The sequence below is a fragment of the Hippocampus zosterae genome, chromosome 5 (genome assembly GCF_025434085.1).
Source record: "Hippocampus zosterae strain Florida chromosome 5, ASM2543408v3, whole genome shotgun sequence".
Classification (NCBI taxonomy): Eukaryota; Metazoa; Chordata; class Actinopteri; order Syngnathiformes; family Syngnathidae; genus Hippocampus; species Hippocampus zosterae.
The window spans coordinates 13,668,517-13,681,933 of NC_067455.1; the positions used below are offsets into that span (position 1 = coordinate 13,668,517).

The window sequence follows — 13,417 nt, forward strand, 5'->3', positions numbered from 1 at the left end:
CTATTGATTGTTGGATATTTATTTTCCGTCCAGACGTGTTTTTCATTCAGCGTTAGCATAGATTAGCGATAGACGATGGCACGTTCTGCATTTGTGGGTTACACCCAAAAATTGGTGACATTTAAAGAAGTATGAGTCGTGGTAGCTCAGCGGGCATCTGTGATGACATTATGATATCTGCAAGGGTTTTACAAAACATAAATTACGAAACGTTTTTTTTTCTGTATCATGTTTCTTACTGGGCGGCACGGCGTCCTACTGGTGCGGACGTCTGTCTCGCAGAGCAGAGGTATAAGGTTCGATTCCGGCTCCGGCCTTCCTCTGTAGAGTTTGCGTGATCTCCCTGTGCCAGTGTGGGTTTTCTCCGGGTACTCCGGTTTCCTCCCACTTTCCAAAAACATGCATGGCAGGTTGGTTGGGCACTCCAAATTGTCCCTAGGTGTGATTGTGAGCATGAATGGCTGTTCGTGTATGTGTCCCCTGCGATTGGCTAGCAACCAGTTCAGGGTGTCCCCCGCCTACTGCCGGAAGACAGCTGGGATAGGCTCCAGCACCCCCCGCAACCCATGTGAGGATAAAGCGGTTCGGAAAATGGATCGATGGATGCATGGGTGTTTCTTTAATGTCATTTTCTTATTTGTGTGGTTTACTGATGGCTTGACCTGTATTGGATACATTTACTGCATGTAGGTCACCATGTACAGGTACATGGCAGGAACTGATAATGACTAAGCATACAGCCTTGCTCCAGATACTGATGCCTCTGTTATGTTTCAAATTGATTTGATTTTCTCTTGAGAAGCTCGGCAAGAACTGCTTTCAGAATCCTAATGGATGAAATTAAACTAAATTAGACTGAGGTACATCGGCTGAGTTCTGTGAAAAGAAATTAGGGGGTTTATTAAAGCAGAGTGTCAACACTTATCCTAGCTCATGTGTCAAAACAATTTGCAGTTCGGTTTACTCTCAATGGTACATTTAAGGAGACTTTATGGAAAGTCAACATATGAATTGTTGAAATGTCATACTGTGATGAAGTACAAGAGGCTCTCTGCTCAACATGCGTGTAAAAATTGTCGATGAAATGTTCCGTGAAAGGTGTCTGTGTACACAGTCGTCACTCAGCCTGCTTAAATATGTTAAGTCAACAGCTCGTGTTAGCTGAACGGGGGAGGCGAAGCAGTTTCACAAACAGCAACGGCGCTGGTATACAAGTCAAACAGTATACATGGTGTCTATGTTGGGATTCTATTGAAAAGTAGAACCAAGCAAGAAATCGTCAGTCGTGACCTAAATATTCACTATACATTATTAAGACTCGACAAATAGTGCTGCATCTGAGTCCATGAGATCTGAGAGCGAGCTCCATGGGTCTGTTGTAACCGAATCCTTAACGGAAACATACGGGATGTCCATAAAGTCTCTTTAGCATTTCAAAAATGCCTTAAAAATGCAATTGATTTGATATTTATTCAGATTTGTTCTATTGTATTCAGCGTTTTTTTAAACCTCTTTTAATACACTTCTACATGGGCACCATTAGTTGCACGAAGCAAATCAAGCGGTGCAGCATCTTGCTGAAAAATGACGGTTGGTTGAAGGTCATTCAGTTGTTGTGCCACATATTCAGTTCAAAGGTCAAGGTAAACATTTGCAGAAGTGGATGTCTTGTTGAAGAAAAATGGACCAATTATTCGATTACACATGATCCCACACCACACATTCACCTTTGGGCAGTGTGATCAAAAACTTCAATAAACACTGAATACAATAGAATAAATCTGAATAAAATATCTAATCAAATGCATTTTTTTAAATAAATTTTTGAAATGGTAAAGAGACACCCAGTATTTTGGAGAATATATGTTTTCATTCTGGCACGTAAATATTTGGGCCCTTGGAGTTCTTACCAAGCCATTAAATGTGAAATCCAACAACCAAATAAAGCTTTTGTTATCCGCCCATTTCGGCCGGATGAAGATCCAGAGCACACAGGTGCTGTTTTCGGAATCATTCCTTCCCCACTATAGACTCTACGTATTGTTCCATTGCATCGTGAGTACAGGTTATCCCCTGTGTACTAATTGTCTCAGTATGTCCCACAATGCATCTTGATCAGTAGTGTACAACAATGGTCACTACAAAAATAAATCAGTCCCATAATGCATTGTGCGTTACCATTTGCAGGGTATTGTTTAATTATAGCACGAGATAAAGTCATGAGTTCGGCACAAAATATCTTTCATACAAGGAAAGTAAAACATCCCAACACGGTGATTTGTTTGGACTAATTATGTCAAATCAATGAGTTTTAAACACTATAATGTCATAGTAAATTATTTCTTGTCACATGCATGATATATTGCTCCACAACATAGGGAAGACTTGAACGGCGCAATGTAAAGTGTTCCCTTTATTTTTTTGAGCAGTTTATTTATACACCTCCAAACCTTTTGACATTCATTATGAAAAAAAGTGCATCATACATCTCCTTTATCATTATCTAATCATTGTTTAACTCATTCAGTACCAGCCAATTCTGGACCAAGTCTGAAAAGACGTTTAAAACCGTCTTTGGGAGTGAATGAGTTAATGCTGTCATGTAATCACACCTCTGACAATTCTTTTGAGTTTTTTTTTTAAACGGCATTTTACCAAAACTACTGACTTAGTATTTGTCATCATTATCCTCAAAGGGAAATTGCAGTGACTGTTTTGTCCACTACACAGTTTAGCTCCTGATATCAAATTGAGTTCACAAGGTAGAAAAACGAAGATGGCACAGATAATCCGACCAAGGTTAGAGCGCGTCTGTCAATGTTTGTGCATCCTGGGCTCCACTGCGCTTGATTGCATAAAGCTTTGAAGGCGGAGGCGACAGATGTCTGTGTTTGAACTCTTACGCAACTGCCGTGGTGTGTATTTGTTTGTGTGTTGTCTAGAAACAGGAAAACAGGGATTTGGTGAGAGCGGAGCGAATGTTAAGACAGATATAGAGGAAGGCAAGGCGCCGTTTGGAATGTGGGAGTGTGTTTTAAGATAGAGTTGATACAACAGCAGCGAAAGAGAACGAGCTGCAGACCATCTCGTGTACAAATCAACATCATGGGCAAAAAGCCGAAGACAATGAAAACTGTTCCATTACTTCCATTCTTCCCTGCCCCGTTTGGACAAATACTCTTAATTGAACTTCAATAACCGCATGTTCCGCCACCGCCTGGAAAGCTTTTGAAATAATTGAGCTCAACAGTGTCAATAAAATTGCGGTTTGGGAAATCATGTTTCAAGTATTAGAGTGTGGAAAAAGTCCGGAAGCTCTGCATGTGTTTTAGCGCCATACTTCTCATAGATCCTCTGCCCCCTCATGAAGACTTTGGCTTCGTTATCGAGTGGAAAGGTCCCATCGTCCTTACGGAAGCGGTAGAACAACTTCATGTCTTTGAACTCCCGGTGCTCGTCGCACACTGCAAACGCACAAACGGCACAAGATGACGTTTCAACGCTGACTTCAAAATGGAAACAATTTGTTTGGGCAAACACAGTAGACACCCCAGCGGTAGAACACATTCCTTTCTGGGAAGGCTGACCTAGAGTGCCTCGCATGAAAAACACTCCAAAACACAAGTACCGAGCTAACTAAACGGGCCTTCTTGTGCCACTTGAAGTCGGATACGGAACTGTAACAAACGGAGACGATGCCATATGGGAGATGTTCAGTACTGTACAGCCGGTTGCTCGCTGATCACATCTGAGGGCACAACACGGTGGTGCAAAAAAAAAAAAAAAAAAAATTGCACCGAAAAGGTGCATGCTGGGTTAATAGAAACCTATTACATTTCCAAAAAGATGCATGCTGGGTTAATAGAAACCTCAATTATAAATTGGGCATAGGCGTGACTGTGAGCGGGGCTGGTTGTCTGTCTCTCTCTGGAGTTAAATGTGTTTCCAAATTGTGATCAACAGCTACATGTAGAGAAGCGCACCTAAAAGACTCTTGTGGTTCTTCACTATTGTTGTTGAGTGGCTCGTTCTGACTGTTAGGTTTTTAGTGTGGAATGCTTATTGCAGATTGCAAGGTGAAGTGGAAAAAAATAAACAAGTCAAGTCAACAGTATTTATAGAGCACAGCCATCGCTGCATACAAAGTGCTGTACATGGAGCGATTTAACATGCACAATAAACAGTAAGACAATCGGTAATAAAGGCGGTAGAAAGCACCAAACAGTAAAATCAAGAACAATCTAAGTCATGCTGAGTCGAACGCCAAAGAATACGAGTTTTGAGGAGGGCTTTGAAGATGGGCAGCGAGGAGGCTTGCCGAATGTTCAGTGGGAGGTCATTCCAGAGAGAGGGACCAGCAACAGAAAAGGCTCGATCCCCTCTGAGCCTCAGTTTAGTTCTTGGGACTTCTAACAAAGACTGGTCCACAGACCTGAGGCGCCGGGCAGGTGTGTAGGGGCGGATGAGCTCAGAGAGGTAAGGTGGCGCGAGATTATTCAGAGATTTGAAAACAAAGAGGAGGATCTTAAAAATAATTCTAAAATGAATGGGGAGCCAGTGAAGGGATGCCAAAGTAGGAGTTATATGCTCCCTCTTACGAGTACCAGTCAAGAGGCGAGCAGCGGCATTCTGTACCAGCTGAAGGCGCTTGATGGAGGACTGGCTGACTCCAAAGTAAAGGGCATTGCAGTAATCGAGCCGGGATGTGACAAAGGCATGAATTACTGTCTCAAAGTGTTCATGTGAGAGGAAAGGTTTTATTTTGGCCAGCTGTCTAAGGTGAAAGAAGCTGGATTTAACAACTGCACCAATTTGCCGATCGAGTTTGAAATCACTGTCCAGTTTAAGGCCCAAGTTTGAGACCGTTGATTTCAGATAAGGAGACAGGGAGACAAGGAGAGTAAAGGAGTGGACATTTAAATGTTATAGGCAAGATGTCTTATTCTGTTTTGGGGAGTTTTCGTTTGCAAAAGTATAGTCAAACGAGTTCCAACCAAGTCGCTCTGCCTCTCTGCCTGCGTGTTCAAATGAATCAAGGGAGTGAGTTGGAGCCAAAATTGTCTCAGCAGCATGAAGAATTATGGTGGTGGTTGGGGGGCAATGATGGTTCCCAGAAAATGTCATGAAAGAAAAAAAAACAGCACAAGAAGACGACAGCCAGAGAGAAACAACATGACATCCAGAATTTATTTTTTTTTACGTTAGGGAGAGCACTGTGGAAATTCCAGATAAAAAGCTCCGCAGTGACTAAGAGAGATACATGCTAACTACGAGTGTCAGCTGATCTGCCCGCAATGAAAGCATGCCTCAATTTGCAAGCAGTGCGGCCTCACCGTGGTGGATGATGCTTTGGTCCAGAAGCTTCTGCATGATCTTGATGGCTGTCTCACGCTCGGAGGCCTCCTTGTGTTCGATCAGCCAATCGATGAGCTCTTTGCCCACAAAGCAGTTGGGGTACGTTCGCAAGTGATGACGTCGATCCTTAATGACCTTCCCTTCGTGGAGCCGCAACCTGGAAGACAAGATGAGCTTTTGTCAAACGATTGTCGTTTCTAATCAGTCGTTTGTATTATTCAGCTGGTGTTTTTTAACATACTCCGCTAAAGTGTTCCAAACCAGAAGGGACGGCAACACATACAAATTCAAGGGCACTCTTACACTGCAGTCAGACAGATGGCCTAAGTTCACATTCTTCATTATTTTGCAACACCGGAGCAACAAGAAAAGAGCAAGAACCAAGTGGTTCTGTTTTTCAAATAACACTCGCTCACGTATATAGTGAGGGAAGTTGCATTGGTAGCTGTTAACCATGCTCAAGTTTCTGCAACTTTCTAATAAAAGGAGGCCTTTCAACTCAGTATCATGAGCTGAAGTGCAAAGTGAGAGAGTCTTAAGATGCTTCGTTACATGCGGCTGTTTTGAGTAACGATTTTCAAATGGGCCCAGCAGTTGATGCTCCATTGAATGGGGTGAACAACAGCGGCAATGAACTGACAATACTTTTTCCTCAGATGGGAAAATCTATGAGAGAAGGACTATATTTGTGGAGATACAGTCCGCGTGTTTATTGCTCACAATGTAAGTTCAGCCTGTTAAAGTACATTGAGTACATGAGAAAAGATGTCATCATTTTCTCAAAAAAATAGGTCCTTTTTATTTTCCATGTTGAGTATGAAATGAGTTTTCTCCGCAGGGTGTCTGGGCTCTCCCTTAGAGATAAGGTGAGGAGCTCGGTCATCCGGGAGGGGCTCAGAGTCGAGCCGCTTCTCCTCCACATCGAGAGGAGCCAGATGAGGTGGCTTGGGCATCTGATTCGGATGCCTCCTGAGCGCCTCCCTGGTGAGGTGTTCCGGGCATGTCCCACCGGGAGGAGACCCCGAGGAAGACCCAGGACACGCTGGAGAGACTACGTCACCCAGCTGGCCTGGGAACGCCTCGGGATCCCCCGGGGAGAGCTGGAAGAAGTAGCTAGGGAGAGGGAAGTCTGGGCTTCCCTGCTAAAGCTGTTGCCCCCGCGACCCGGCCCCGGATAAGCGGTAGATAATGGATGGATGGATGGATGTTGAGTATGTCAGAAATGTTGCCACCAGACGAGATTGAATGTGATCCGACTGAGCTATTATGAATCCAGTTACCCCTTCGCCCTACCACCACAGGTTTTTTCTCGGGATGAAACATACGGCCTATGGGCTATTTGCTGCCCGCAGGATGATATTTTGCAACCCTGCACTTAACATCAAATTTTTTCACTGTGTCCTTGTCCAGAGTGTTTTGTGTGGTTTTGTTTGTTTCATTTCTAAAAAAAATACTTCTGGGCTACCATAGCTGAGGCAAAATGTTTGGAAGAACCACAAATACTGTATTCTGAACACTTATTCAAGACTGAGATTTGATCAGTTGTACTATTTTGAATACTTGCGAACCCCTTTTTTGTGGAATACTTGATGTGGCCCATCCACCAAATATTGCGCAGACGAATAAACTTTACCGGACTGAGGTGTTATTCCTGTACAGCCCTTTGCTCCCTTTTGGTTTCACCTGGTCTAGATCACCTTTGGCTGAACTTGAGTAATGTCAGAGAACGGACCAAAGTCTCAGCCAAGGATTCGACTTTCCCTCCAAGCTGAGTCTATGTGCATCTGGCTAACATCATGCAGAATTCATAATCAAAGTCCAAGTCTGCCGAGCGAGAGCAACACACGTTCTCGTCAGCCTAGAGTCTAGATGAGCAAATAATCTGGCACCAAAAGACTTCCAGCCACTGTGGCATCATCTTTCCTTTGCCATTTAATTCAATGCTAAATCATCCGGATAGAGATGAAGTGAGGTCAGGACGTTCAGAGGAAAATCAAATGTACAGTAAATGCGGTCTCACAAGACTGCAGAGTACTTTTCCATCGCAGAAGCTGAGAAATGCTGCATTTAGACAGTGTGGTTTTTAAGAGTACACCAAGAGCTTTTTATGCCAGTGCTTCTCCAGACAGAGCGTTCACACACCCAACAGGACACCATCGATTACCACGGGGAGATGGTGCGCTACATGCCCACAGGGCGTGTCATATACTCAGGAAACCTCAATACTTCCTGGTGTTGCTGAGTAACATTACATAAGTAACCTAAGAGCACTCGCAAACGCCGGATAGTGGCCTCCCACCAAGCCGAGTAGCTATTGTCCAGTCTATAGAAGCCATCAGCTTTAAGCAGCCCCTTGGGCCGAATCCAACATTTCAAACTTACACATGCTGCAATTTGGGGGTAAAAAAAAGCTTCACTTCAGATAGTCAGTAAGTATCATTTATCCATCCATCCAATTTCTGATCCGCTTATCCTCACAAGGGTCGCGGGGCTTGCTAGAGCCTATCCCAGCCGCAGTAGGCGGGGGGACACCCTGAACCGGTTGCCAGCCAATTGCAGGGTATACAGAGACGAACAACCATCCACGCTCACCCCACACCCAGTGACAATTTGGAGTGTTCAATCAGCCTGCCATGCATGTTTTTGGAATGTGGGAGGAAACCGGAGTACCCAGAGAAAACCCACACAGGCCTGGGGAGAACATGCAAACTTCACACAGGAAGGCCGGAGCCGGGCTCGAACCCATGATCTCTGCACTGTGAGGTTGATGCGCTGACCACTGCATCAATGGGACGCTCTGTATGTCTTTATATTTTATTTCAATATTCATATCATGTCTGAATAAGTTCAGTACATAAGCAGAGCAGTCTACACGTTTACATATTGTTTCATGAAACGTGAAAAATTGGAGTGTTAAAGTCACAAGTCTGGATGGGCAAGACAAGACAAACCTCAAGAAACTTACACCTGGTTGTAATGTGTACAACCAAAAAAGGAGAGCAATTATTACCTAGTCAAGTTTCAGGCTGAGTTAAGGGACAAAAAGGAAGGGAGCCAATCACATGCAAGCTCGTCGCCTATAGGAGTGATGTCATCTTTGTTATTGGTTGCCGCTAAATGACGTTGTTTCTAGACGACACACAGTAAAAGGATCACAACTGTCAGACGTCTGTTTGACCTTCCTTCTGTCCTAATACTGAAGTACATCCATGTAAAAACAGGCCGCTATGGCTAGTCCCTTTAATTCATTGACTAAGACAAAAACAAAGGACATTCTCACTGTATTTACTAATTATAGTTAGTGTGCATTAGTTTTGTAATGTGAAATGTAGTTTCCGTTGGTTTTCTTTTTCAATCATGTTTTGTTTTATCATTTCATTTGATTTGTTAAAGAATAAGGGGATTTCTTTTCAATTTTAGTTAAGTCAATAGTTTCTGTTAACTATAATAACCTTGGCCAGGAGACACAGAAAAGGAGTAACTTCCTGCTTATTACATGCTCTATATCTCAACTAGGTTAGACGACAGAAAGCCAAAGCAGGGAGTGGAGGTCAACAAAGGAGAGTGTCAATCATTACACTGCATGCTTTTTCATGCTACGATAAGACACAAAAGTACAGTTTACACTTGGCAGTACAGTTTGGTTCAGTCAGGCAAGGTACAAAATGCATTTTCATTGTGAAAAGGCCTGACGTGTACGAGTCCTCTTTCTGCTAAATTATTTCTTTCCCTTAGTTCTGGATGCCAAGCTACTTTGTAATATACTCCATAGCCTCTAAATTGCTGCGGTGCCGTGAAACCCCACTCCTGTACTGTATATCATGGTTCACTGGTCACAATCCGTGCATCCATTTTTAAAAGCACTTCATTTCAGACCCTACGTGCAGCCTATCCCATGTGAATTAGGTTGAAAGGTAGCTGACACGCAGGACTGGTTTTCTGACAATCGCAGATCACAAAAATAGAGATCTATAGATAATTAAGAGTCTTCACAAACCTAATGTGGATGCTTTCATAATGTGTGAGGAAAATTCCAGAGCTAAGACCCTTTGACTGTGTGTGCAACATGCTTACAACCACACAACCGTGCTGCCATCTCAGGGACATCTGTTGCAAGCCACACATCCATTACCTTCACATTATATCACTGCAATAACCTCCTCATCAATAGTCCGACTCCCTTTTGCCTCTCATGGCGCGCTCCAGGGCTTTGTTCTTGCTCCCCTGGTTTTCATACCAAGAAAAACACCTTGTGAACACGAGGAGAAGATACAAAATTCACACAGCAGGTAAAAATGGCGCCGAAAAAGAAACAATGAAGTCGGGAGGGCCTGAGACAAGATTCAGACCCGATACCACTTGACTGTAAGGCAGAGGTGCTAATTGCAGAAACCCTTTTCCACACTTTTATCACATTCTCAATTAAATATGCGTACAAAACTGCACAACGTTCCAGAGACCACATTGCCCTACTGCTCCATCACCTTCGCTGCTGTTCAAATCCCTCCCAAAATCGCTGATAAGCATCTTTGAGTACTCCGAAATATTCTGCAAAAATATCACTACTCCACAAAGCAGGAATCTTTTGGATCGCAAGTTGGTCACTTTTCACTTCAGAACAGCAGAATGTGGATGATCAACAAGCCAACCCACCGCTCACTGACCCCAGTCACATGGCTAGCTGGGCCACAGACACTGACACACAGAGCATACAAAGATACACACTGGTGCTCAGTGACAGCACACTGGAAACTTTGTGCTGACACAGGCCATTACTCTCGCGTGGCGATGAATGTTAGCAGTGTCATAGTAAATAAACTAAATTGGTAGAACTATTCGGTTGTATTTCAATGGGGAAGGCGGGAGGTGGGGTGAAATTCCAGGCATTGGTGCCATGCTTTGCACTTTGAGACAATATTTAATGTTGGATTCATAGACCACCACACCATGGTGATGAGAGTCCCTATTTAACACTGAGAGGGTCAAAGGGCAGCGCATGTCAACACTACAAGGCAATGCCAGTCCCTGATATGACATTATGAGGTTAGTAGGTTCGCCCTCGGAGTATGTAGACATAAGAGCAAACAGGATCATTAGATTTCTGGCTAGTGAAGGGCTGGGTAGTGGAGTCCAAACTACAAAGAAGCATTTTTTTGTTTTTTTCTGGTGAAATTCTGGTGAAATTTTATTCCGCCCCTATCTATCAAACCTATCTATCTTTGATAGATAGGGGCGGAACAGTACGGCAAAAAAATCACGGATCAATATTTTCATCTAAAGGCCTTGATTTGGTTTCCATTCAGAACAGAAGGCAGTCAACCATGTGCCATATGGAACATTAGCGTGTCATGAGAGAGCTGAGGCAATTTATCCAATTTTACTTACAGAGTCTAAAAAAATATCAACTTTGATCATCTATCTTGCTCAGGAATATATTGTGACACGCAGAGCAATTTTATTTGGAGGTGATATTTTTAAAATAGAAAATATGCACCTTGCCTAAATAAATGTTGGGTAACACCAAATTAAAATCTTACAGCAACAGCTTAATATTTTCTTTCAGGAAAATGAAACAGTAGTTTCTCTTCTTTTTAGGAAATTAAAGATGCAGACAAGGGAAACAAGCAATTTAGAGATACAACAATTGATCAATTAATTGACAACTGATCGATTATAAAATTAATCAACGACCATTTTGATTATTGAATAATCATTTACACATCTTGTTTCACATAAAATGGTGCAATTTCAGCTGACTGAATCATAATCAATTAATGTTTCGTGCATTTTCGGCACTGTCAATTTGAAATAATGCACTGGATTTTAACATTTAAAAATGTTTAAGAAAACAAATCAGATTCATTGATTAATTTGAAAAAATAACCATCATCGGATGAAGTGGTTTTTCAAAATAATCATTAGTTGCAGACTGAATTATAATATGCACAATAATGTAGAGTGAATCAAACTGTTGACACATAATAATACAGCATATACAATAAAATTTGCATTGAAACTTGAAATAAATTATCATAGGTAGCAAAGGTATTCATAATCTGCAGAAGTCGAGTTACAAGTACTTGAGTGAAGAAAGACTAGAAAATTTAGAAGTATGGATTAAAGTTGTCTAAAGTGAAATTTAAAAAGTACACGCTGAAATGTTTTAAAATCCAAAGGTGTTCAAAAGATTACTACAAAAACTACACAAATCAGAGTTAAGCTGATACATTTGATATATCTTTAACATATAGTAATACATCAGAATTATGACTATGAGAAAATCGATATAAAAATATTCAAGAGTGTATGTATATACAAACCGAGAGCTGTAAAGAGAGATTAGTACAGTATATATAAGGATAAAAGCATTGATGTTGATTTTTCTTTTCTGTATTGAAAAATGATCAACTCATATGTTGCTACAGAACAAGGGGGAGGACTAGAAAAGTTTCTTACTTCCTCCTACTCCTCTGAACATAGAATTGTGATGATGACTTTTCCTTTTACAATTTTGCTTGCTTTCACTTTTGTCAATTTATTGTTGTATTGTGTTTTATATGTTCAATAAAAATAAACAAACAAACAAAGGTGGGGGTAAAAAAAAGTAACGAGCCTATTGTGAGTTAATAAGGTGTGTAAAAAGTGCAGCAGCCGACAGATATCTGTTTTCAAATGTAGGGAGTAAAAGTGAAGAAGAAAATTCTTGTGCTGCCAGTGGTAAATCCAAAACGGGTCCATCATGTTGCATAATTGGGCCTGCATTTGATTATGATACATTTTTCAGGACGGGTAACTGGTTTGAACAGCATGCACGACCGACCTGAGCTGCTCCCCGGTGACGAGCACCTCTGCCAGCCGCTCCAGCTCCGCAGCCTTCTTCTGCATGCTGTTAGCGATGGCATCCATCTCTCTGCCAAAACGGACGAGAACATCAGCGCTGCATTTCGCATTAACAGTGCGGTGCAGACTCACAATGGGGTGATGATACCATCGGTTTATCGGGCAACGTTTGCATGATTCACTCACCTTTCGAAAACCATGGAGAGCGATATTAGTTGATCACCGATCCTTCGTTTTTTAAAAATCGGCGTGCGGCGTGCGCGAAGTTACTCCATCCCAGGAAGTGTGAGACACAATATGAGACGGTAAAGAGACTAACACGGCGTGCAGGAGGCTCCATCAACTGCAGACATTTCCTCGAAAACCTCCAAATGTGTGCACGCGTTCATTCATGGCTCCGTGCACGCCACTCGGCAAGGCCTCTTCCGTCCGTGTCTTGTCCTGTCAACCACTCCCTCAATGTACAATGTGCACATGCAGCGCTGTGTATGTGGCTCGCCTCAAGAACTGTCCAAACGGCCGCAAGGCAAGCGTAAACATACAGGACGCCTGCAAGCTTGCCTTCCGAAACACATTCCGTACATGGGGCGGGACAACGTGACGTCACGAGATTATTGACCACGAGGGCGGTGGTGCGCCAGCGAGTGGATACGCTCGATTTACGTTTTGTTCTATTCCGGAATTTAACTACGGGTTGTTGCGTGTAATGTCGGAGGTAGCAAAAGTACTCATATTTAACTAGAAATCCGTCCGGGTATTTGCGTCAAACAGGAGTACAAATAGCAGTACAATTATGGTTACAAAGGTAACTGCAAAACTAAGAATAAATCTTCCCTGCAAACAATATAGCATTTCTCTTTTGCTATGTGTTCGCAAAGTTTTGCTAATGTGAATTCATCACAGACTCGAAATTAACCAAAAAGTTTTGAGTGGGGTACATGCGGCCGTGTGTGTTTGCAGATTAGAGTATGGACAAGCAGGTGAATTGCAGCGGGCGCACACACACACCCACACACACATTCACATACATCTATAACGGTGCCAATTGTTTATTTACGACTTTTTTACGTCACCTCGTCATTACCAGAGGTTAAAAAAAGTTTTTTAAAAAAGTAGGAAGTGATATTAAGATAAAATTATACACTCAGTTAATGTAGCTGTAAAAATCTAAAAAATAAATAAATGCATAAATGAAAATAAGTCATCTGGTTAGTAGTGCACT

The 13,417-nt window shown here is 42.3% G+C and overlaps 1 protein-coding gene across 2 annotated transcripts in view; it reads right to left on the bottom strand.

Moving 5' to 3' along the window:
- The window catches only part of deptor (DEP domain containing MTOR-interacting protein), a 30,658-nt gene extending 17,861 nt beyond the window's left edge, over positions 1–12,797 (bottom strand). The window contains exons 1-4 of one of the 2 annotated variants that reach the window (XM_052065771.1): positions 12,382–12,797; positions 12,176–12,265; positions 5,334–5,512; positions 3,341–3,464 (exon numbers count right to left, since the gene is read on the bottom strand). In XM_052065771.1, the coding sequence (XP_051921731.1) occupies positions 3,341–3,464; positions 5,334–5,512; positions 12,176–12,265; positions 12,382–12,395 (407 nt within the window). In that variant the 5' untranslated portion in view covers positions 12,396–12,797. The remainder of the gene's footprint in view (positions 1–3,340; positions 3,465–5,333; positions 5,513–12,175; positions 12,266–12,381) is intronic. The other variant, XM_052065772.1, reaches the window with a different exon arrangement.
- Positions 12,798–13,417: the final 620 nt, after the last annotated feature.